This window comes from Hibiscus syriacus, unplaced genomic scaffold (genome assembly GCF_006381635.1).
Source record: "Hibiscus syriacus cultivar Baekdansim isolate YM2019G1 unplaced genomic scaffold, ASM638163v2 tig00002793_pilon, whole genome shotgun sequence".
Classification (NCBI taxonomy): Eukaryota; Viridiplantae; Streptophyta; class Magnoliopsida; order Malvales; family Malvaceae; genus Hibiscus; species Hibiscus syriacus.
In genome coordinates, this window is record NW_024061944.1 from 943,189 (window position 1) to 969,665 (window position 26,477).

The 26,477-nt window shown below is 34.6% G+C and overlaps 1 protein-coding gene and 1 long non-coding RNA gene across 3 annotated transcripts; both read left to right on the forward strand.

The window, feature by feature from the left end:
- Positions 1-478: 478 nt before the first annotated feature.
- Positions 479-1,044, forward strand: LOC120149044 (protein EMSY-LIKE 3-like). Its single transcript, XM_039161968.1, has 3 exons — positions 479-599; positions 707-901; positions 975-1,044. The coding sequence occupies exons 2-3, from the start codon at positions 710-712 to the stop codon at positions 1,011-1,013; spliced, it is 231 nt and encodes a 76-aa protein (XP_039017899.1). The 5' UTR covers positions 479-599; positions 707-709; the 3' UTR covers positions 1,014-1,044.
- Positions 1,045-1,544: 500 nt separating this feature from the next.
- On the forward strand, positions 1,545-19,489 carry LOC120149055. Of its 2 annotated transcripts, XR_005518428.1 has the most exons (4): positions 1,545-1,598; positions 1,680-1,743; positions 2,028-2,237; positions 19,480-19,489. It is a non-coding gene; the product is annotated as an uncharacterized LOC120149055 (long non-coding RNA). The 2 variants fall into 2 exon arrangements; XR_005518427.1 differs by lacking the exon at positions 19,480-19,489 and having other exon boundaries at positions 2,028-2,530.
- Positions 19,490-26,477: the final 6,988 nt, after the last annotated feature.

Consider the following 26,477-nt stretch of genomic DNA (forward strand, 5'->3'; position numbering starts at 1 on the left):
GGTTCTCTATGAGAATGCATGATGTTGTTGAAGACGAGATCATTACGTTGTTTCCGAGTTTGCCATATGGTGGAAGCAAAGAGAAAAGACCACGATGGGTCACCCGTCACTATTCACAAGAGGCTGAAGTAGTTTTAGGTTACTTAGAATCCACGATCGAAGATCACTAAAGAAGAAGTCAGGCCTCATTGGAGGAGCATCATTCAATTCTATAAGCTCCAAGCCCGAGAGCATTCCCTAAGAACATGAAGGACTATTTCAAGAGAAGTACCACAGTACGGACAAGCAGGGTTGTCCGTCGGCATGCGTTCACTCTGCTCGCAGTTGGTCATAAGCTTATCCTTAGTATCGATGTTGTAAGGAGGTTTGACATTTACAATATGTTGAATAACATCGAGATGGACAAGGAGGCAAAGAGCATAAGTATCCCACTGGCCTCTAAGTGGCATTCCGTTAGGAGAAAGAGCAGAAGTTAAAAACATCAGCTTCATTTACCATGGGTGAACCATCCCCTGCATTGCATCCGTCTATGCAAAAACCATCTTCATCAGCCTCTATGTGGCCTTCCATCAGGAGAAAAGGGCAAGAAGTCAAAATCTGTGAGTTAATTCATTGAAGATACATGAGAAGATTTAATGAATGGGATATTCATATTCTATTTCAACATTTACTGATATATGTTCGTTTTGCTGTATTCCAAATGAAGTTGATGCAACACCCTTCTAGAGGCCTTCCTGGAAGGCCCCAGGTTCCTAACTGTACTTCTTCAGGGGCATTTGCATCAAATGAACCTGCTGAAGCATCACCATATGATCCATTAATTGGAAGGAAAGTTTGGACAAGGTGTCCTGAAGACAACCATTTCTATGAGGCCGTTATAACAGACTATAACCGAATTGAGGTATATTCTTCAGTTGATTATACAATAAGCTGTTAATTATTGGAGCTTTAATACTATGTTTCCCATATTATAGGGGCGACATGCTTTGGTTTATGATATAAAAATTAGCTGATGAACCTGCGAATGGGTCAATCTCAAAAGAGGTAAAATTGTTGAATTTTACTGCTATTTCATACATGATATTTTTACTTTATACGGCTTGATTTACCTTCCATTGGTATATTTTATACAATTTTTAACAAAATCAACTTTTATGCCATTCATAATACATTGCAGAATTCATGTGCATGGTCTATCCCTTATCTTGAACCATATTTTCCCCTAGATAGGGATTGCATCTCATAGGTTACGGTTCCATGCACAACCATTGATTAATATGATTATCATGAATTTTCAAGCAGTTTATGCCTGACAATAATTAAATTTAAGAGGTTCCCTATTTACTCTGATATGTCTAATATGATAAGAATAATGTGATTGAGTAATAGATTTCCAAATTGTTGATCGATATATAAACTAAATTCAAGTTTTGTGTCTATATATCTTGACAATTTTGGCCCACTACGAACATTCTCTTTCAAACATGCAAGGGTTATGCATCAATGATAGGGTTATGCTTTTTCTTTCAAACATGTAAGTTTTTGGTGCAAGTCATCCTGATTTCATAGAAATTGAGAAAGCAAAGGAAGCGCTGAAAGTAAGTATTGTCTTCTAATGTTGTTGCATTGGTTTATATAGCTATCGAAGCAGCAATCATTGTGGATATTTCTCGTTGCAGGAGCACGAACAAGCTCTAGTTGATGCAATTGCGAGGCTTGAAGGTGCATCTGACGGTGAAAGTGGTAATAGCTAATTACATATAATTATGTCATAGATTGATAGTTAAAATATGGATGCATAATCTTTTATTGTGTAATATAATTTTAGCTTTTGGATGTGCAACTTACTGTCACAAAGGTATACAAGTTTCCTATAATTAAATGTTGTCCACTTGTCCTCGCCATTCCCCTTCTCATAAGAAAGAAAGCAAGGGTTCCAATTAATGTGTATAGCATAGCTTGTGGTATGCGCCCGTTTCACTATTTAACTTGTTGAGTAACTGCTGTTCGTGTGACATCAACTCTAGCAAGATGAATCTATAGTTCCAAAAATAAAAGGAAACTCGTAACATATGGAAATGCCTTCAACTCCAAAAGAGTTATATTTATTCTATATTTATATTCATTTGATTGGATTCAAAGCAGATGAAGAGCATCCTTTCTCACAAGGGCAGTCAATGGATCAAGAAAGAGCGTGGACAAATAGGTCGTACAATGATGAGATGGGTAAAGGTAGCGTCTGATGGCGCAATAAAATGATGGGAGGTATCCATAATTTGTGTAGCATATTTAACCAGCTTAGTATGTACATCAGCTGTAGTTGCAGATATAACTGAACAAAATGCGTTTCGTAATATTGTTGTAATCTTTGATGTAAACAGCCATTTCTTTGGTTCCTAGTCCTCTTTAGTTAGCAGGCTATTGTAACTTTAATCTAACTGTAGATTAGGAAAATGTTCTGTATAAAGTTTTAAAATATTACTTGTGAATCTCCTTGGCTGTGTGAAAATTTTAATTCATTTTGTTTGCAGCCAAGTTCACTGGAAACCAGAGGTTTAAGTTCCGGTAAATTACACAAAATAATACATATTTATAATCAGCATCGTTTTCTACAGAACAATTAGAGTTTAAACAAATTTCATAGAAATTCATCAAACACTGGTGTGGTGTTTAAAGAACAGGCTGCTTGTCCCCCAATGAGTCGATGAATTTGAGGATAAGTTCAAGCATGACAGCATCATAAGCAGGGCCTTCCATTTCAAAGTGGCTAACTCCTATCAGATGTGTTTCATTGTGTCCTGAAGCAGACTTGAGCTTGTTCTCAAGCTGTTTGACGCTCATGAATCCGTCCCGAGTTCCCATGACGAAGAGTTTGGGTTTCAAGGATTGCAGGATGGCTTTGTGGTGTCTTCCAAAAAGGATTGAGGCCATCATCCCAAAAGGGTATCCCAGACTTACATAGCCCACAACTTACTCTACTTGATCCACTGCAGACCCTGCTATTGGCGCCCCTACCAAAGGCATTGACAAAACAAATAATGAATGATGCAGGCAAGTCACAAGGCGGCTCAGGCAAACAGTGTTATTTGCATTGCCTTAGGCTGAGCCCCCAAAAAAAACTTGGGCATCCACCCCCGCTCTTCCCAACACAAAATGCAAAAAGAAAACTTATGAATCTAATTTTAATGTTTCTATTCATATTTGCAAATATCCGAGGGACAAAACCTTTGATCATTGTTATTATGTCTACCCTTAATGCTCCAACTTTTAATATTTTACACAAATCCGACATTCATGTTCGACACATAGGTATGACTCGATATGAGAATTGTATCTCATATATGATGAAACTTAGAAAAATTTAACCATACTCGTGTCTAATATATAATTGTAATACTACCCATCGTCCATGATTCAAAGTTTTACATTACATGTTTGTGTTGCTGAAGACGACTATCGGATAGAGCAAAATCGTAACTGATAATTTGAGAAAATAAAAATGAAGATAAAGAAGACACAAAATTTACGTGGAAAACCCCTAAATAATATAGGGTAAAAACCACGGGCAACGGTAGAAGAATTTCACTATGAGAAAATAGGAATTACAAACTCTCTCGGTCTACCAAGGAGAAAACAATAATAATTCTCTCTTGATAAAAAATAGAAAACAACTCTCAAGAAACTCTCTAAATTTTCTCTGGTATTGGAAGAAAGCTAGAATGATTTGGGATGGTTTTGAAGCTAAATGGGTTAGGGTATTTATAGTTGAAGCTTAAGGACTAATCTTGTAAATACCCTAAAATTTTAGTGACTAAAGTTTGTAATTTGCCCATTTAGTTTTCAACCATTGTTGCACCTAATTTTGACATTTTATATTTGGTGCCTACCATTGTTGAAAATTTCATTTTTTTTCAACCTTGCTAAATGCACTTTCGGTGCATGCTTTCAACAATCTCCCACTTGAAGATTTGATTGGAATAATCATAACTTCACACCATTCTTTCTACCTTGTACCATCATGTTGCTTATGTCTCTGACAGTCCACAAGAGGATCGACACCAGGTAAATTTATCAGCATTGATTGCCTTCGTCATGAAATATGCTATGTTGTCTTTGGTATGGATCTTATGCATATCTACCGTCCCTTCTTCCACCTTTTCACAAATAAAATGGTACTGAACTCGTATGTGTTTTGTCCTTGAATGAAATGTTGGATTCCTTGCTAGATGCAAGGCACTTTGACTGTCACAAAACATAGAGACATACTCTTGGTTGTGCCCAAGCTCCTCCAATAGCATCTTCAACCAAATTGCTTCTTTACTGGCTTGTGTAGCTGCTACATAATCTGCCTCTGTTGTGGATGTAGCCACAACTGACTGTAATTTTGAAACCCATCTTACAGCTCCACCAGTAATTTTGAACACATATCCTGTAGTAGATTTGCTTTTATCCAAATCCCCTGCATAGTCAGAATCGACATACCATTTATAAGTAAGTTTGATCCTCCGTAATATAATGTAACATTTGAGGTCCCTTTGATGTATCTCAGGATCCTCTTTACTGTATTCCAATGCTCTTTGCCTGGATTTGCCATGTACCGACTAACCACTCCCACTGCTTGTGCAATGTCTGGTCTTGTGCATATCATAGCGAACATTAAACTTCCCACTGCTGATGCATACGACACTCGAGACATCTCCATCCTCTCTTCTTCATTGCTAGGACTCATACTGGAGGATAATTTGAAGTTAATAGGAATAGGGGTAGAAATTGGCTTACAATCTTGCATGCTGAATCGTGACAAGATCTTCTTCAAGTAATTCTTTTGTGAAAGCCAAATCTTCCTATTATTTCTGTCTCGGTGAATTTGCATCCCTAGAATCTTGTTTGCTGATCCCAAGTCCTTCATTTCAAATTCCCTAACCAGTTGTGCCTTCAATTCTTCAATATGATCTTTGTTGGGTCCTGCAACCAACATGTCATCCACATACAACAGCAATATAACAAAATCGTTATTACCAGACCTCTTGAAATAAGCACAAGGGTCTGCATTAAGTCTGTTGTATCCAAGGCACATAATGAAGGAATCAAATCTCTTATACCAATACCTCGACGCCTGCTTTAGACCGTACAAAGATTTGTTCAACCTGCAAACCAAGTTCTTCTTTTCTTCTTCTTCAAAATCTTCAGGCTGAAACATGTAAATCTCTTCTTCAAGATTTCCATGAAGAAAAGTTGTTTTAACATCTAGCTGCTCTAGATGTAAATTCAATGTAGCACACATTGCCAAGACTACTCGAACTGTTGTTAGTCGAACCACATGAGAAAAAATTTCATTAAAATCAATATCTTCTTTTTGAGCATATCCTTTGACCACCAGTCTTGCACGATACCTCTCCACTTGATCGTCACCATTTCGCTTGATTTTAAAGACCCATTTGTTACCAATTGGCTTCCTTCCTTGTGGTAGTGGCACAAGGTCCCATGTATTATTTTTATGAAGGGATTCAATTTCCTCTTGCATCGCCATCATCCACAATGAAGCATCTGAGTTGTTTATTGCCTCCTGGAATGTTGATGGCTCACCGTCCTCTGTTAAAAGGCAGTATGCAATATTACCTTCTATAACATAATCTGAGTACCAATTGGGACGTCTTCTCACACGATCTGATTGACGAGTTGTTGGAGCATCAGAACTCTCTGGTTCTTGTTCATCATGTGCTAGTTGTGCTTCAGAAGAATCTCCTTGTTCAAACTCTTTTTCCACATGTATCTGTGTAGTCTCTGACTTTTCAGCGCTATCATCATCTTCTTTTATTTGTAATCTTCTACAAAGATAACATGTAACATCCTCCATACCGGGTTAGTGATCAAATTGTGAAATTTTATAATTTAGCGATCAAAGTTGATAAATTGAAAGTTAAGGGAATTGATTGAAATATTTGGTGTAGGATCAATTAACAAAGCATGGGGAACTAAAGGGGCAAATGAGTCTTTTGACAAGGAAATAATTAAATGTTTCTTAAGGATATTTAATAAACCACGTGGAAAGCTAATGAGAGAAACAAGGTTCTTGATATTTCTTTTTCTTCCTTCTCCTTCTCTGCCGTGAAGCCAAACTAAAGGTGAGTTTTCTTGTTGATTAAATTCTTGATGAATTTAAGGTTTCTTATTGATCATTAGTTGATAACTAAGCTTAAGGAAAGCTTAGATTATCTTAAAACCATAAGATGAGGAGAATATGAAGAATTAAAGAAAGGAAGTAGAAAAGTAAAATCTTGGATTAGAGTTCCTAATAAGAATTAGAAGTGGAATTTGACTTGTCATAAAGTTGACTAAGAAGTATGAGGTGTTAGAATTCAAATTAGAACATGTTGGAATTTGGGTTAGATTCTTAAATTCTACATGGAGAATTGGATTTTTAAGTTTCAAAAGTATGAATGGATAATAATTAGTTTAAGTAAGAGTATGCAAGTTAAGGATATATAAAGAGGGGAAATATAAAGTGTTAAGTAGACTAAGAGAGATTTTCGTGCTAAAATGACAATTCTGGGCAATGTGCATCGATGCACATTCATTGTGCACCGATGCATCGATGATAAATTCCAGAAATTGTTTAAGGTGCATCGATGCACATGCAGTGCATCGATGCATTAATTTAAAAAGCAAACATCGAATAGGATTTATGCATCGATGCATAAGGAGTGCATCGATGCATCCCCATTAAATACAAACATCGAATATGTAACACCCCCAACCCGTATCCGATCCTGATACGAGTCCGAAGTGTCACATTGACTTTTCAAACATTTATTCGTATAAAATAGTGAGTAATTTAAAAACTTTGATAACATTTAACTTCTTTAAAACGTTTACAAAATATATATCAGAGTTCATACAATTTATGTCTTTAGACTACATGCCAACTACACTCTATATACAGTACCTATATTTTCTGATCTGACATTTGGTAAGGAAACTGACCTGTCTTGCTCCGCATTACTCTTTACTCTTCCCGAAACCTACGTGTGAAACAATCACACGCTAAGTCGAAGACTTAGTGAGGCATAACAACTTATAATGCACTTTATAACATATATCAATACATGCATGTTCTGTTCTATCATGTTATATCAATTCCATGCATTCTTCGTATCATATAAAATCATATCAGATCAATTGCAGTAAATCCATACATACACATAATTCATCATTAACAGTTTATCATGTAATCACATACTTTTATGGTTAACCTTTTCAATCAAACACTATACACACACAACATCATATCATTTCTATAACATTTATCATACCACTAACATATATTTGTTCATATTTCTGGATTAGCCCATGTACATATGTGAGAACTATCGATATGTGAGTCTATAGAGGTTGTGCACTAATGCTGTCACCACAGCTCGTATAATTGCACCGAAGTGCCGCGTAGAATTACACCGTAGTGCCATATAAAAATGTCCATAAGGACCACATATTATTCCTTAAGAATCATATACATATACTAGGGATCAAGTATGTGTCTTTCAAGACTTCACACATGTTCTACAGAATATATATATATCCCGAAGGACCGCGTAGAATTGCACCGTAGTGCCATATAATGATGTCCATAAGGACCACATATTATTCCTTAAGAATCATATACATATACTAGGGATCAAGTATGTGTCTTTCAAGACTTCACACATGTTCCAAAGAATATACATATGTCCCGAAGGACCGCGTAGACCCTCGACTCTTGGCATGCCAACTATACCCCTAGCTCTCATGACACATAACATGGGGGTTATCATTTATTTCATTTCAAATATTCACATAAACTTGTAATTCACTTTCACATATCACGTATCACATAGCTTCTTTTCATATTATCACATAGTCACATAGTTCACTTACACGTAGATCATTTCCATATAATTCACATGTCACATATATCATGCTTTCAGATAATTTCTATCATTTCTCACCCAATCACTTTTATTCAGGTAAACATACTTATCATATCTTGTTTTCACATATATATTTCATATCATTTCTTATACCATCACATAATTCATTTAACATACATAACATATCATGTAACATTATAATAGAAATACCTATAAGTCATATCACTTAGAGCACATATACTTATAGTCACGTTGCTTATATCTTAATCTTATGCCTTCTCTTAGACATATATATATATATATATATATATATATATCACATGTTCAGGTAATCCACCATTTCATCACATAATTATGTATTCATATAACTCATTTCATTTCATATCTATATATATATATATATATATTCTCAAGATTTATCCTAATATAAATCATATAGCACTCTTATAATTCATATTCATATTCATCTATGTCAGACTTATAAACCATCTCACTTCTATTATTTCTTTATATATATATAATCTAATCTGTTTACTTAATTCAATTTCATATAACTCTTATAATCTTCTCATATAGCTTCATAAATTTCTATCATACAACCCCTGTGTTATAGTTTTATTTAAACATATGAATCTTTCCCATCTAGCTTATCTTATATGCTCATATTATCATTTATGTTCAAATCTCCTAGTTAGTGTACTATTCCCACATTATCCTATAGATCAATATTATCTAGCTTATTTCACTTATCATTTAATAATATAATTATATTTTACTATGATCACATAGTTTATATCTCATATAATTCATAACCTTTATTATGTAATCACTTATACTTTATCACCTAACACATAAAAGAACAGATCAATCCATATAATCAAGCATACATACATGCATATTCAACTCATGCCTTTAATCATGAATTCATGTGTAACACTTCAGGAAATAGACTCATCGCAAGTCTTATTCCCATCGCACATCATATACTATTGAATATGCACTCACCTGGCCTCACTAGTCAAATTCCAATCTCTTATCTTTCCCCTTGATCGATCTTACTTGTCAATGATTCTGGAACTGCTTTACGCGCTACATAAATGTACATTTTGAGGCAATCATTAGATACCTACACCTTTTAATTAGATACTAGTAACTTAAACGAACTTATTAAACCAATATTACCAATTTTCCTTTAGGGGGAATTGGTTCCCTACTATGGGGGTATCGATTCCCTAATGACATTCTGGAAATGTTGTTCGTTTGAAGGGGTATCGGTTCCCCTTGAATGGGTACCGATTCCCCTTGCCCAGAAATCATATTTCAGCCCGAAAATTACTTCATTTTCTCTCAAACACTTCATATATCATCCCCTTTTTCATTCTTAACTCTAGTACACATACTTAAACCAATCTATATTCATTTATTTCATCTTAAACCTCAAAATCCTATCTTCCATATGAGATTCAAAAATCATACCAAATTTTCAATGTGTTCTAATTCCAATTCTAACACTTCATACTTCTTAATTAGATTGATGACAAGTCAAATTCATCCATAAAACTTCAACAACCATACCATATCAAAATTTCATTTTAAAACTCATATTGCAAATTCCTTCATAATTCTTTTATCTTATTGTTTAAATCCCATATAAGCTTTCCTTAAGCTTATTTAATACCCAAAGAATCAAAACTAAGCTTAAAACTCAAGAATTAACCAACTGAAATTAAACTTACCTTTGCCTTGCTCTCCCACATATGAAGAAGAAGAAAGGAGAAGAGAACTCTGGATGTTTCTCATATTTCCCCACGTTTATATTACCTTTAAAAGGAATATAAAAAATCTTTCTGGTCAAATGACCATTTAACCCTTAATTTCCTTTAATAATTACTAATTAACCTTCATCATATATATCTAATAATCATTGAATTATTTCATTCTTATACTTTAGTCACCAAATTCTGAAACTTTACAATTTGGTCACTAACCCGGTATTGAGGATGTTACAAATCTCCCATCCTTATAAGAAAATTCGTCCTCGAATTTTCACTGCACATCTTAATAAGAACATATCTTCTAATGTTCTTATGTTGCTTCCCTGACTTATTCTTTCTTGTCATCATCAGAAACTTACTTTTCCATCCTTAAGTTTTCCGACTATCTTTTTTCGTTTATACATTCATCCTCTGTTGCTTATCATATAAACAATAACCAGTAATACCAATCCATTGTTGTCTTTTCTCTTATTCGATTATGCATCTTTCCTTTGACCTTTCTAAAATTCAATATAATGTCACTCATCACGTTGACAGTAACATCCATCTCTATATCATAAATCCATCTATTTCTTCATAACTCTCTAATTACCTTATAACCATACCAAACTTGTATTTCGTCATCATTTGACCAAAACACAACTCTAAATCTTCTTCAATGTGATTAAACATATACTTTAAGGAGTCAAACAATATTTTCACATCACCTTGCACACTTGTCTTATTTCTATATCAAAATTGTCATCTGTACTTCCATATTTATCGTATCTGATCCTTTAAATCAATCCCTTTCATTTCTTTATTCCTTCTTCCTTATACATAAATCATATATTTCCTTTCATGTTCCCATACTCTTGTCTTATCACTTATACTCATCTTTATGTACCAATCTTCATTGCATCCTCATTACTCTGATAACCCATTTCTTATACATAACTTCATTCTTTATCATTTCTTATACTTGTATTTTCCTTCCTGAAGGTTCCATGCAAATACTTATCTCAGTGTCTTCATCATAGCTATCTGCTCAGAACATACAACTATATTCAAATTCACATCATAATCAATTAACTCCACTTTATCTTTCCTCCAATCTTATAACTCTAGCACCTTTACTCTGACAACTAAATAATAACTTTTGTTCAATCTAGGGAACAAGCCCTATTATACCAATCATATACATCCTTTCCAATCTAAATTATCTCAACATTCGCTTACTCAACTTATCAATTTCACCTCTATTTCATACATCCTGAAATTTCTTTTACTCAAACTCAACATTCTGACTTCCTGTGTCCTATAATCTGATCATCGATATACACATTCTCAAACTCTTCTTATCAATCCTCAGCTTTACTTAAATATACAAATTCTTACTTCCTTTTCCTTTACTATACCACATTACTATGATCCAAATATGCAACTATATCCAGATCCATTGCAGATCTGGTTATCATATCCTGACAATATCTTATAATCTTATACTTCCAGTACATTTTTATCACATACTCTAGTTATCCAATGCTAACTCTTTTCATCTTAACTGTAACCCTTATCATAAACATACTCTTGTTTATGCGCAATACTATCACTTCGTTTCAAACTCATAAGCTCTGACTTTATACATCTTATACACTTGTCACTGATGCACTTATCCTTGAGTTCTTCTATACGTACTCATCACGTCCTTAGATCTTTTTAACCTTCTTATGGAGACACCTGTTCACCATATTCTATCTTATCCACATAATAACAAAACTACTCTATATCTTTTTTCCGATTCCAAACGATGAAAACTTTCTATCATTATTCAGATATGATTTCAGCTTTTTTGAAATCAACTTTTGATCTTACTAGGCATTTCCTGAGGTGTCCGCTCTTCATCCTGCCTGGCCAGGGCAGGTGAATAGCTATCACAATCAGGAATATCACCTTTCACTTACTTTAAAATTATCACGATCGGATTTCTACTGTATTAAACTATTCTTATTCTATTAGCAAGACAACATATTCCTTACACTATCAGATCAGAAATTTTTCAATCTATGTTGGCATGTACACCTTTTATGACACTTTGGACTTCGGTTTATGCCGAGAATCGGCTAAACCATAGCTCTGATACCATTAAATGTAACACCCCCAACCCGTATCCGATCCTGATACGAGTCCGAAGTGTCACATTGACTTTTCAAACATTTATTCGTATAAAATAGTGAGTAATTTAAAAACTTTGATAACATTTAACTTCTTTAAAATGTTTACAAAATATATATATCAGAGTTCATACAATTTATGTCTTTAGACTACATGCTAACTACACTCTATATACAGTACCTATATTTTCTGATCTGACATTTGGTAAGGAAACTGACCTGTCTTGCTACGCATTACTCTTTACTCTTCTCGAAACCTACGTGTGAAACAATCACACGCTAAGTCGAAGAATTAGTGAGGCATAACAACTTATAATGCACTTTATAACATATATCAATACATGCATGTTCTGTTCTATCATGTTATATCAATTCCATGCATTCTTCGTATCATATAAAATCATATCAGATCAATTGCAGTAAATCCATACATACACATAATTCATCATTAACAGTTTATCATGTAATCACATACTTTTATGGTTAACCTTTTCAATCAAACACTATACACACACAACATCATATCATTTCTATAACATTTATCATACCACTAACATATATTTGTTCATATCTCTGGATTAGCCCATGTACATATGTGAGAACTATCGATATGTGAGTCTATAGAGGTTGTGCACTAATGCTGTCACGACAGCTCGTATAATTGCACCGAAGTGCCGCGTAGAATTGCACCGTAGTGCCATATAAAAATGTCCATAAGGACCACATATTATTCCTTAAGAATCATATACATATACTAGGGATCAAGTATGTGTCTTTCAAGACTTCACACATGTTCCACAGAATATATATATATCCCGAAGGACCGCGTAGAATTGCACCGTAGTGCCATATAATGATGTCCATAAGGACCACATATTATTCCTTAAGAATCATATACATATACTAGGGATCAAGTATGTGTCTTTCAAGACTTCACACATGTTCCAAAGAATATACATATGTCCTGAAGGACCGCGTAGACCCTCGACTCTTGGCATGCCAACTATACCCCTAGCTCTCATGAAACATAACATGGGGGTTATCATTTATTTCATTTCAAATATTCACATAAACTTGTAATTCACTTTCACATATCATGTATCACATAGTTTCTTTTCATATTATCACATAGTCACATAGTTCACTTACACGTAGATCATTTCCATATAATTCACATGTCACATATATCATGCTTTCAGATAATTTCTATCATTTCTCACCCAATCACTTTTATTCAGGTAAACATACTTATCATATCTTGTTTTCACATATATATTTCATATCATTTCTTATATCATCACATAATTCATTTAACATACATAACATATCATGTAACATTATAATAGAAATACCTATAAGTCATATCACTTAGAGCACATATACTTATAGTCACGTTGCTTATATCTTAATCTTATGCCTTCTCTTAGACATATATATATATATATATATATATATATCAGGTAATCCACCATTTCATCACATAATTATGTATTCATATAACTCATTTCATTTCATTCTATATATATATATATATATTCTCAAGATTTATCCTAATATAAATCATATAGCACTCTTATAATTCATATTCATATTCATCTATGTCAGACTTATAAACACATCTCACTTCTATTATTTCTTTATATATATATAATCTAATCTGTTTACTTAATTCAATTTCATATAACTCTTATAATCTTCTCATATAGCTTCATAAATTTCTATCATACAACCCATGTGTTATAGTTTTATTTAAACATATGAATCTTTCCCATCTAGCTTATCTTATATGCTCATATTATCATTTATGTTCAAATCTCCTAGTTAGTGTACTATTCCCACATTATCCTATAGATCAATATTATCTAGCTTATTTCACTTATCATTTAATAATATAATTATATTTTACTATGATCACATAGTTTATATCTCATATAATTCATAACCTTTATTATGTAATCACTTATACTTTATCACCTAACACATAAAAGAACAGATCAATCCATATAATCAAGCATACATACATGCATATTCAACTCATGCCTTTAATCATGAATTCATGTGTAACATTTCAGGAAATAGACTCATCGCAAGTCTTATTCCCATCGCACATCATATACTATTGAATATGCACTCACCTGGCCTCACTAGTCAAATTCCAATCTCTTATCTTTCCCCTTGATCGATCTTACTTGTCAATGATTCCGGAACTACTTTACGCTCAGAATCTACATAAATGTACATTTTGAGGCAATCATTAGATACCTACACCTTTTAATTAGATACTAGCAACTTAAACGAACTTATTAAACCAATATTCCCATTTTTCCTTTAGGGGGAATCGGTTCCCTACTATGGGGGTATCGATTCCCTAATGACATTCTGGAAATGTTGTTCATTTGAAGGGGTATCGGTTCCCCTTTAATGGGTACCGATTCCCCTTGCCCAGAAATCATATTTCAGCCCGAAAATTACTTCATTTTCTCTCAAACACTTCATATATCATCCCATTTTTCATTCTTAACTCTAGTACACATACTTAAACCAATCTATATTCATTTATTTCATCTTGAACCTCAAAATCCTATCTTCCATATGAGATTCAAAAATCATACCAAATTTTCAATGTGTTCTAATTCCAATTCTAACACTTCATACTTCTTAATTAGATTGATGACAAGTCAAATTCATCCATAAAACTTCAACAACCATACCATATCAAAATTTCATCTTAAAACTCATATTGCAAATTCCTTCGTAATTCTTTTATCTTATTGTTTAAATCTCATATAAGCTTTCCTTAAGCTTATTTAATACCCAAAGAATCAAAACTAAGCTTAAAACTCAAGAATTAACCAACTGAAATTAAACTTACCTTTGCCTTGCTCTCCCACGTATGAAGAAGAAGAAAGGAGAAGAGAACTCTGGATGTTTCTCATATTTCCCCACGTTTATATTACCTTTAAAAGGAATATAAAAAATCTTTCTGGTCAAATGACCATTTAACCCTTAATTTCCTTTAATAATTACTAATTAACCTTCATCATATATATCCAATAATCATTGAATTATTTCATTCTTATACTTTAGTCACCAAATTCTGAAACTTTACAATTTGGTCACTAACCCGGTATTGAGGATGTTACAGAATAGGATTTATGCATCGATGCATGGTGTAGTGCAACGATGCATACCTCCATTAAAAGATGAAAATGGCTTTTCTTTTACCCTAAGAAATGATAGTTTAGAATATATTAATTATATATTGATAAGTATCAATGAATTACTATGTAGATATCGAGCCTAAACGAGTTCCGGAACCATCAACAAGTAGGATCAATCGAGGGAAAGACAAAGAAATCTAGGTGGTGCATATTCATAGCATGAATATGTATTTTATTCAGTTCTAGACTTGTGATAAGTCTAGATTCAATATTTTGATACATGATAGTATTTCATATTATGATATATGACATGAATCCATACCATATGCATTATGGGACATGAATATGCAAGAAAAAGTTATATGAGTTATGTGATAAAGGTATGAAAATAATATGTTTACGTGATACAAATAAGATAAATTGTGAAAGCCCATGTTATGTAAATGAGAACTATATGTATAGTTGGCATGCCAAGGGTAGAGGGTCTATGTGGTCCTTCAGAACATATATGTATTCTTTGGAACATGTGTGAGGTCTGGTGAGACACATACTTGATCTTTGGCATATGTATATGATTCTTAAGGAATGATATGTGGTCATTCGGGACATATATGTATTCTTTGGAACATGTGTGAGGTCTGGTAAGACACATACTTGATCTATGGCATATGTATATGATTCTTAAGGAATGATATGTGGTCCTTATGGACATTATTATATGGCACTACGGTGCAATTCTACGTGGCACTTAGGTGCAATTATATGAGCTGTGGTGACAGCATAGTGCACAACCTCACAATACTCACATACCTTAGGTTCTCTGTATGGTACCATGGGCTAATGAATGTGAATTTGATAAGTATATGTGTAAGAAACATGGTTTTGGTTATTGCATTGTTTACATACATCTTATTATTGCAACCCATCTCATTTTGCCAATTACTTTATATTTATTGATATTATTATTATATTGCCTCACTAAGTCGATGACTTAGCGTGTGAGTGTTTCATATGTAGGATCCGATAAAGTAGACGATCGAGGTTAAGCAGCTGGACAACATTACTCCTGCAACTATCAGATCAGAAACAACTTAATCAGTAGGTCATTTTGTTATGAAAATGGATGTTGGCATGTAATTAAAGAGTTAAGTTGTGTATGCTTTGAATATTTTGGTAAACTTATATTACCATATGTATATTATTGTATTTTTTGTAATATAAGTTCAAGTATTTTACTATTATTTGTAATGAGTTGTGTTTTAAAAGTCAATGTAATATCTCTGACTAGTATTCGGGTTGGGGTGTTACATTTAATGATATCAGAGCTATGGTTTAGCCGATTCTAGGCATAAACCAGAGTCTATAGAGTCTTTAAATGGAATACATGCCAACAAATAGTGAGAACTTCTGATCTGGTATAGTATGAGTATGTTGTTTTTCTAATAGAATAATGTGTTTATTCTTATTAGATGTCCGGACATAATAGCTCCCGAAGTGAAGCGGGAGAAGATAGGCCTGCTGAAAGTAGTAATTCACCTGCCCTGGCCAGGCAAGGTGAAGAACAGGCATCTCAAGGAGTGACTGTGCAAGATCAAGATATGTTCTTCAGAAAGTTAGACGCTATTCTAACACGTCTTCAACCTCCTGCTCCACCAACTCAAAGGATGAATGTAGCAAAAGATTTGAGAGGTTTAGGAGCTCCCGAATTTAAGGGAGAAATCGAAGAAGGTCTGGTTGCGGCAGATCTTTGGTTAAATGATTTAAAAATCATGTTGGATGGTCTCCACTGTTCTGAAGTGGAGAAGTTAGATGGAGCTGTCTCATTGTTGAGGGGTCAGGCGAGAATATGATGGACGAACGTCACCATGAGGATGCCCAGTGACCAATTGACTTGCTCTTTATTCTTAGATGAATTTAAAAATAAGTACATTGGAGATCAATTTATTCAACAGATGAAGCAGGAGTTTTTGAATTTGAAACAGATGAACCGCTCTGTATATGAGTATGAATGTGAGTTCAACAAGCTGAGTAGGTTTGGATCCGAGCTTGTGCCTACTGAAAAAGAGGCTTGTGAATGGTTTGTAGAGGGTTTGCGCCCTAGATTGAAGGAGATGCTAATAGTATTGAATTTGTTCTCGTTCCAAGAGGTGATCAATCGTGCCAAGGCTCTTGAAAGAGCTTAGAATGAGAGATTGGGGATTTTAGAGTTCAGACATCAAAGAGAACGAGTGCTTCTTCTAGCTCAGTACCATCAAAAAAGGGGAAGAGACTCAGGATTTCGATCACAAGCTAGATCAGAATCAGTTGCATCGTCTGCTAGGGGAGCAAGTCAGGCAAGACCTAGACAGACGTAGTCAGTGGGATCTGGTGTTGGGAGGTCTACTCTGATTCAAGCGAGACAGTGTCAGTACTGTGGGAAAAACCATTCTGGGGCTTGTCGGATGGCTGCTGGGACTTGTTTTCGATACGGAGATGTCGTATATTTTATCTGGGATTGTCTATTGATGGTTGGTGAGCCTGCACCATCTGAAAGAGTTGGTTCTTCCTCACAAAGAGGACGAGGAAGAGGCAGAGGAAGGAACCCGTCTGAATTCTCTGCTCAACCTGAAGTTCGATCAACCGCACGGGTGTACAATCTAAAAACAAGTGAACCGTGATGACCCTGATATTATAGCAGGTACTTTTCAGTTGTACGATAAATTAGTATTGATATTGATTGATCCGGGTTCTAATTATTCTTATATTACAAGTAAGTTAGTAAAGGAATTGAGGATTCCCTTAGAAGCTACGAGTAATGAGATTATAGTAACAACTCCGTTAGGCCATAGTGCTCGGGTGAATAAAGTCTGTAAGGGGTGTCCCATAAAGGTTCAGGGAATTGAATTCCCTGCTAATCTGATGGAATTACCCTTTGACGAGTTTGAAGTGATTCTGGGAATGGATTGGTTGTTTCGTTACTATGGAGTTGTTAATTGCAGATTGAAAAAAGGTAACCCTGAAAAGTCCAGGAGGAACAGAGATAAGTGTGAGCAGTGAAAAGTTTAATCCCTTAGCAAATGTAATGTCAGCTAAGAAGCTATTGCTACAGGGATGTCAAGGATTTCTTGCAAATGTGATAGATTTAAGAGCTATAGAGAAAGGGCTAGAGGAGATTCCAATAGTTCAAGAATTCCCTGAAGTTTTCCCGGCTTACCTCCAGATAGTTGCCAGGATTACCTCCAGATAGAGAGGTAGAATTTCAAATTGAAGTAATGTCAGTAACCACTCCAATTGTAATGGCACCTTATCGGATGACTCCGATAGAATTGCAAGAGTTAAAGAATCAATTGCAAGAGTTGTTAGGAAAGAGATTTATTGGACCAAGTGTGTCACCTTGGGGAGCTCCGGTGTTATTTGTTAAGAAGAAGGATGGATCAATGCGTCTCTGTATTGATTATCGACAACTTAATAAGGTGACCATCAAGAACAAGTATCCCTTCCGCTCATTGATGACTTGTTTGATCAACTAAAAGGAGCTTCGGTATTTTCGAAGATCGATCTACTTTCAGGTTATCATCAATTGAAGATTCAGGAGAAAGATATTCCGAAGACGACTTTCAGAACGAGATATGGTCATTATGAATTCATCGTAATGCCATTCGGAGTAACGAATGCACCAGCTGCTTTCATGATCTCATGAACAAGATTTTTCAGCCATATTTGGACCAGTTTGTTGTTATCTTTATTGATGACATACTGGTTTACTCGAAGTCCATTGAAGAGCACAGCGCACATCTGAGGCTAGTTTTGCAAATTCTCAGGGATAAAAATCTCTATGCGAAATTGTCCAAATGTGAATTTTGGCTAAACGAAGTAATTTTCTTGGGGCATATGATCTCGGCAGTTGGGATTAGAGTAGACCCTCAGAAGGTTAAAGCTATAATGGACTGGTAAGATCCAAAGAATGTATTTGAAGTTTGGAGTTTCCTTGGACTTGCCGGTTATTATCGAAGATTCGTTAAGAATTTTTCGATGATAGTGCTGCCTTTAACAAAGATGATGAGAAAGAATGTACCGTTTGTTTGGACTTCTGAATGTCAAGAAAGTTTTGAAGCTTTAAAGAGAATTATGATAGAAACTCCGATATTGGTTCAACTTGAATATGACAAGAATTTTGTAGTATACTGTGACGCATCCCATAACGGGTTGGGGTGTGTATTAATACAAGAAGGGAATATGGTGGCGTATGTATCGAGACAGTTGAAACCATATGAAAAGAATTACCCCAATCATGATTTAGAAATGGCTGCTGTAGTATTCGCTCTCAAGATTTGGTGTCATTATCTTTATGGGGAGCGTTATTACTTATATACGGATCATAAGAGCCTGAAGTACCTGATGACTCAAAAAGAGTTAAATTTGAGGCAACGTAGATGGGTAGAGTTCTTAAAAGATTATGATGTGATAATTGACTATCATCCCGGAAAGGCTAACATGGTAGCAGATGCTTTAAGTAGAAAGACGTTTGCAGCTTTACGAGCTATGGATGTAAGATTATTTTTAACGGGAGACGGTGGTCTGCATGGTTGGAACAAATAGGAGAATTGCAAAGTAAAGATGAAACGTGTTTGAAAAGAATTGAGCAAGTAAAGAGCAAAGAGATTAAAGACTTTGAGGTTAAGTCAGATGGAAATCTATATTATAAAGGAAGAATTGTAATACCCGACAATGACGACTTGAAGAAAGAAATATTAACAGAGGCTCATTGCAGTCCATTAACGATGCACCCGGGTGGAACCAAGATGTATATAGATTTGAAGAATCGATTTTGGTGCTCAGGGATGAAAAGAAACATCACCGAATTTGTGTCTAAGTGTTTGATATGTCAACAAGTCAAAGTTGAGCATCAAGTTCCGTCAGGATTATTACAACCGCTTGTCATTCCTCCGAACAAAAGAGAATCAATCTGGGTATTTTTTGATCGATTAACTAAGTCAGCGCATTTCCTTCCGGTTAGAACAGATTTCTCTATGGAAAAGTATGCAGAGCTGTATATTAGAGAAGTTATTAGATTGCATGGAGTGCCTATTTCCATAGTCTCTGATCGAGACCCTCGATTCACTTCTAGATTCTGGAAATCTTTGCATGGAGCGTTGGGGACTCGTTTAAACCTTAGTACAGCTTTTCATCCTCAGACTGACGGGCAATTAGAGAGAACTATTCAGATATTGGAAGATATGTTGAGAGCATGCGTAATGGAATTCAAAGGATCATGGGAAAAGTATTTACCGCTGACAGAGTTCGCTTACAACAATAGTTATCAGTCTAGTATAAAGATGGCCCCATATGAAGCATTATATGGAAGGAAATGTTGCACTCCATTAAATTGGTATGAACTCAAAGATCAAAGTGTTCTTGGTCCGGATTTAATTCAAGATGTAGAACAAAAAGTTCGAGAAATTCAGCATAACCTTAAAGTGGCCTCTGACCAGCAAAAGTCCTATTCTGATCTTAAAAGAAAAGAGATTGAGTTCGAGGTTGGAGATAAAGTTTTCCTTAAAGTATCTCCTTGGAAGAAAGTATTACGTTTTGGTCGGAAAGGAAAGTTAAGTCATAGATTCATTGGGTCATATGAAGTTGTTAAGAGAATAGGACCCGTGGCATATCAGTTATCCTTGCCACCGGAAATGGAGAAGATCCATAACGTCTTCTATGTGTTCATGTTAAAATATAGGTCTGATCCCTCTCACATTATTGCACCAGAACAAGTAGAAGTCCAATCGGATCTGACATATAAAGAAGAACCAGTGAGAATATTGGCTTCTGAAGTCAAACAGTTAAGAAGTAAGACAGTTCCGTTGGTCAAGGTTCTTTGGAGAAATCATAAAGTAGAAGAAGCTACGTGGGAACGTGAAGAAGATATGCAACTTCAATATCCCCATCTGTTCGTACAATAAAAAATCGAGGACGATTTTTTTTAAGGGAGTGAGATTTGTAACATCCTCCATACCGGGTTAGTGATCAAATTGTGAAATTTTATAATTTAGCGATCAAAGTTGATAAATTGAAAGTTAAGGGAATTGATTGAAATATTTGGTGTAGGATCAATTAGCAAAGCATGGGGAACTAAAGGGGCAAATGAGTCTTTTGACAAGGAAATAATTAAATGTTTCTTAAGGATATTTAATAAACCACATGGAAAGCTAATGAGAGAAACAAGGTTTTGGATATTTCTTTCTTCTTCCTTCTCCTTCTCTGCCGTGAAGCCAAGCTAAAGGTGAGTTTTCTTGTTGATTAAATTATTGATGAATTTAAGGTTTCTTATTGATCCTTAGTTGATAACTAAGCTTAAGGAAAGCTTAGATTATCTTAAAACCATAAGATGAGGAGAATATGAAGAATCAAAGAAAGGAAGTAGAAAAGTAAAATCTTGGATTAGAGTTCCTAATAAGAATTAGTAGTGGAATTTGACTTGTCATAAAGCTGACTAAGAAGTATGAGGTGTTAGAATTCAAATTAGAACATGTTGGAATTTGGGTTAGATTCTTAAATTCTACATGGAGAATTGGATTTTAAGTTTCAAAAGTATGGAATGGATAATAATTAGTTTAAGTAAGAGTATGCAAGTTAAGGATATATAAAGAGGGGAAATATAAAGTGTTAAGTAGACTAAGAAGATTTTCGTGCTAAAATGACAATTCTGGGCAATGTGCATCGATGCACATTCATTGTGCACCGATGTATCGATGATAAATTCCAGAAATTGTTTAAGGTGCATCGATGCACATGCAGTGCATCGATGCATTAATTTAAAAAGAAAACATCGAATAGGATTTATGCATCGATGCATAAGGATGCATCGATGCATCCCCATTAAATACAAACATCGAATAGGATTTATGCATCGATGCATGGTGTAGTGCATCGATGCATACCTCCATTAAAATATGAAAATGACTTTTCTTTTAGCCTAAGAAATGATAGTTTAGAATATATTAATTAGTATATTGATAAGTATCAATGAATTACTATGTAGATATCGAGCCTAAACGAGTTCCGGAACCATCAACAAGTAGGATCAATCGAGGGAAAGACAAAGAAATCTAGGTGAGTGCATATTCATAGTATGAATATGTATTTTATTCAGTTCTAGACTTGTGATAAGTCTAGATTCAATATTTTGATGCATGATAGTATTTCATATTATGATATATGACATGAATCCATACCATATGCATTATGGGACATGAATATGCAAGAAAAAGTTATATGAGTTATGTGATAAAGGTATGAAAATAATATGTCTACGTGATACAAATAAGATAAATTGTGAAAGCCCATGTTATGTAAATGAGAACTATAGGTATAGTTGGCATGCCAAGGGTAGAGGGTTTATGTGGTCCTTCGGGACATATATGTATTCTTTGGAACATGTGTGAGGTCTGGTGAGACACATACTTGATCTTTGGCATATGTATATGATTCTTAGGGAATGATATGTGGTCATTCGGGACATATATGTATTCTTTGGAACATATGTGAGGTCTGGTAAGACACATACTTGGTCTTTGGCATATGTATATGATTCTTAAGGAATGATATGTGGTCCTTATGGACATTATTATATGGCACTATGGTGCAATTCTACGTGGCACTCCAGTGCAATTCTACGTGGCACTTAGGTGCAATTATATGAGCTGTGGTGACAGCATAGTGCACAACCTCACAATACTCACATACCTTAGGTTCTCTGTATGGTACCATAGGCTAATGAACTTACTAAGATGAACTTATGAATGTGAATTTGATAAGTATATGTGTAAGAAACATGGTTTTGGTTATTGCATTGTTTACATACATCTTATTATTGCAACCCATCTCATTTTGGCAATTACTTTATATTTATTGATATTATTATTATATTGTCTCACTAAGTTGATGACTTAGCGTGTTAGTGTTTCACACGTAGGATCCGATAAAGTAGACAATCGAGGTTAAACAGCTGGACAACATTACTCCTGCAACTATCAGATCATAAGCAACTTAATCAGTAGGTCATTTTGTTATGAAAATGGATGTTGGTATGTAATTAAAGAGTTAAGTTGTGTATGCTCTGAATATTTTGGTAAACTTATATTACCATATGTATATTATTGTATTTTTCGTAATATAAGTTCAAGTATTTTACTATTATTTGTAATGAGTTGTGTTTTAAAAGTCAATGTAATATCTCTGACTAGTATCCGGGTTGGGGGTGTTACATAACATCCATGCTGATGATCACTTTACGGGCAGTGGGATCCCACAAGCGATACCCCTTTACTCCATCAGCATACCCCAATAATTTGCATTTCTTGGATTTTGGATCCAGCTTTAAAATTTCTTGGGAGTTGTACATCACGTACACAATACTTCCAAATACATGGAGGTTTGAATAATCAGCTGGTTTACCAGTCCACATCTCCATTGGTGTCTTCAGCTCTATTGTAGTTGATGGAGCTCGATTCACCAAATAACAGGCGGTATTGACTGCTTCTACCCAAAATGATTTTTCTAGGCCTGCGTCCCTCAACATTTCTCTTGTTCTTTCTAACAAGGTTCTGTTCATCCGCTCTGCCACTCCATTTTGTTGAGGAGTGTTCGCCACTGTGAACTGTCTTTTGATGCATTCTTTCTTGCAAAAGTCATCAAATTATTCGCGTATGTATTCTCCTCCATTATCTGTTCTGAAACACTTGATCTTATTTCCAGAATCAAGTTCTACCCGTGCTTTAAAGATTTTGAAAGTTGAAAACACGTCTGACTTCTTCTTAATAGGGTACACCCAACATCTCCTAGAGTAGTCATCAATAAATGAGACAAAATATTTTGCTCCGCCTAGGGATGTAACTGGTGCTTGCCATACGTCAGAGTGAACCAATTCTAGAACACTTTTACCTCTAGAATTTGACGTGTTGAATTTTAACCGGTGCTGCTTACTTGTTATGCAATGCTCACACAAAGTAAGTGATACATTTGTTAAGCCTGGAAGCAGCTTTTGCTCCACAAGGACTTTCATTCCTTGTTCTGACATGTGTCCAAGTTTCTGATGCCATAGCATTGCAGAATCTGAACTACATGAGGCAACAGAGGCTTCTGCTTCTAGCAAAGTCTCTCCCTTCAGCATGTACAAGTTTGCTGCTATCTTTTCGCCTTTCAGCACCACAAGCGCTCCACGGAACACCTTCATGATTCCTTTACGTGTTTCAATCTTGCTTGCATTATTATCCAACAATCCGTAGGATAATAAATTTTTCTTCAGGCCTTTCACGTGCCGTATATCTCAAACAACTTTAATTGTTCCATCATACATATTCAATTTGATGGTTCCCACGCCAATGATCTCTAAGGCATGATCATTACAACTATACACAGATCCTCCTGAGACAGGTTCATAATGATGGAACCATTCTCTTCTTGAGGTCATGTGATATGTTACTCCCGAATCAATCAACCATATGTCTGCATATCTCTTTCTACCTTCCACGGTGGTTGACCCTTCACAACATAGAGCATCTCCATCATCTGAAGTGTTTGCAGTATTGCCTTATGGATTGGAGTTTTTATTTAGACTCCAACAATCATTCTTCAAGTGACCCTTCTTTCCACAGTTGTAGCACTTTAAATTCTTCTTGCTTCTTGACTTCGATATACCATATTTGTGACTGCTGCTTTGGCCACGTTCTGTTGATCTCCCTCTCATCGTTGTCAACGCTTCTGCTTGTTCCAGATTTACTTGTCTGTCTTCCTTATTCTTGCGCCGATTTTCTTCTTGTACAACAGCAGCTGCAACGTCATCGAAGACTAGACTGGTATAATTTGGTGAGATGATCCCATATCTCCTTAGCTGTCTTCTTCTCCTCGATGCTTGACAATACTTCATCTGCTAATGCTATATGAAAGTTTGCCATAGCATTCCCGTCCATTTCGATCCATTTGTTGTCATCTGTGAAATCAACCAGCCTTTCACTGATAGCTTCTAGACAACCGTCTTTCCTCAGGATGACCTTTATCTTCAATTTCCACAATGAGAAATTTCTCCCATTTAATTTTTCAATATCAAATTTCGTTGCCATAGCTTCTTTTACGGATAGCTCCCACTATTTCACTATCGTGAATAGTTCTCTGGAACCTTCAAAAAATGGGTAATAACTTCTTATTTTCTTATGTTGGAGGATCCACCTTTTGGTGGCAACCACAAAGACAATAAGCAGATATTACACACTCAAATCTGGCTCAGATACCAATTGTTGCTGAAGACGGCTATCGGATAGAGCAAAATCGTAACTGATAATTTGAGAAAATAAAAATGAAGATAAAGAAGACATAAAATTTACGTGGAAAACCCCTAAATAATATAGGGTAAAAACCACGGGCAACGGTAGAAGAATTTCACTATGAGAAAATAGGAATTACAACCTCTCTTGATCTACCAAGGAGAAAACGATGATAATTCTCTCTTGATAAAAAGGAGAAAACAACTCTCAAGAAACTCTCTAAATTCTCTCTAGTATTGGAAGAAAGCTAGAATGCTTTGAGATAGTTTTGAAGCTAAATGGGTTAGGGTATTTATAGTTGAAGCTTAAGGACTAATCTTGTAAATACCCTAAAAGTTTAGTGACTAAAGTTTGTAATTTGTCCATTTAGTTTTCAACCATTGTTGCACCTAATTTTGACATTTTATATTTGGTGCCTACCATTGTTGAAAATTTCATTTTTTTTTCAACCTTGCTAAATGCACTTTCGGTGCATGCTTTCAACAGTTTGTTGGGTGGAATTTGTTTGACAGGTTGTAAAATATCATCTATTAATTTCACGAAATCAATTTAGTTAAGGTAAACTACAAGTCATTTAATTATAATTTTGACAATAGAAAGTTATTATATATATATATGAATATATTATTTAATTAAATAATTATAAATATATTTCTTTACTCGTTAAATATTATATATAATAATATAGTATGTTATAATAATAATTTTAATTCTTAAAATTTATATAATATATTAATTTAATTTATAATAATATATTAATTTTTTTGAGTGAATTTAGTAGTAAAAAAGAAAATTGTTCACTCTAAAGAATAGAGATCCTATAGACATAATTATTTAATTTAAAATCTCTACGAAGAATAATAAACTCTTCTGCCACTTAAATTATTTGATGAATTCAATTTATTTATTATTAAATTTATAATCAAGTGCTCTTAAACGTAATAAATTTTTTAATTGGTATATGTCATTAATTTTAAAATATTAAAATGATGTGCCTATGCTCATTTATTGAATTAATTTTTTAGTTAAAAAATTAAATCATTATATTTAAGTTAATCCAATTTCACATTATATTTTTCGTCAAATATAATTATTTGAGTATTTTAAATTATAATGAATCAGTGATTGGTTCATAAATTTTGGTGGCCAACAGCCCAAGCCCAAGTTATCTGGATAAAAATTAGTA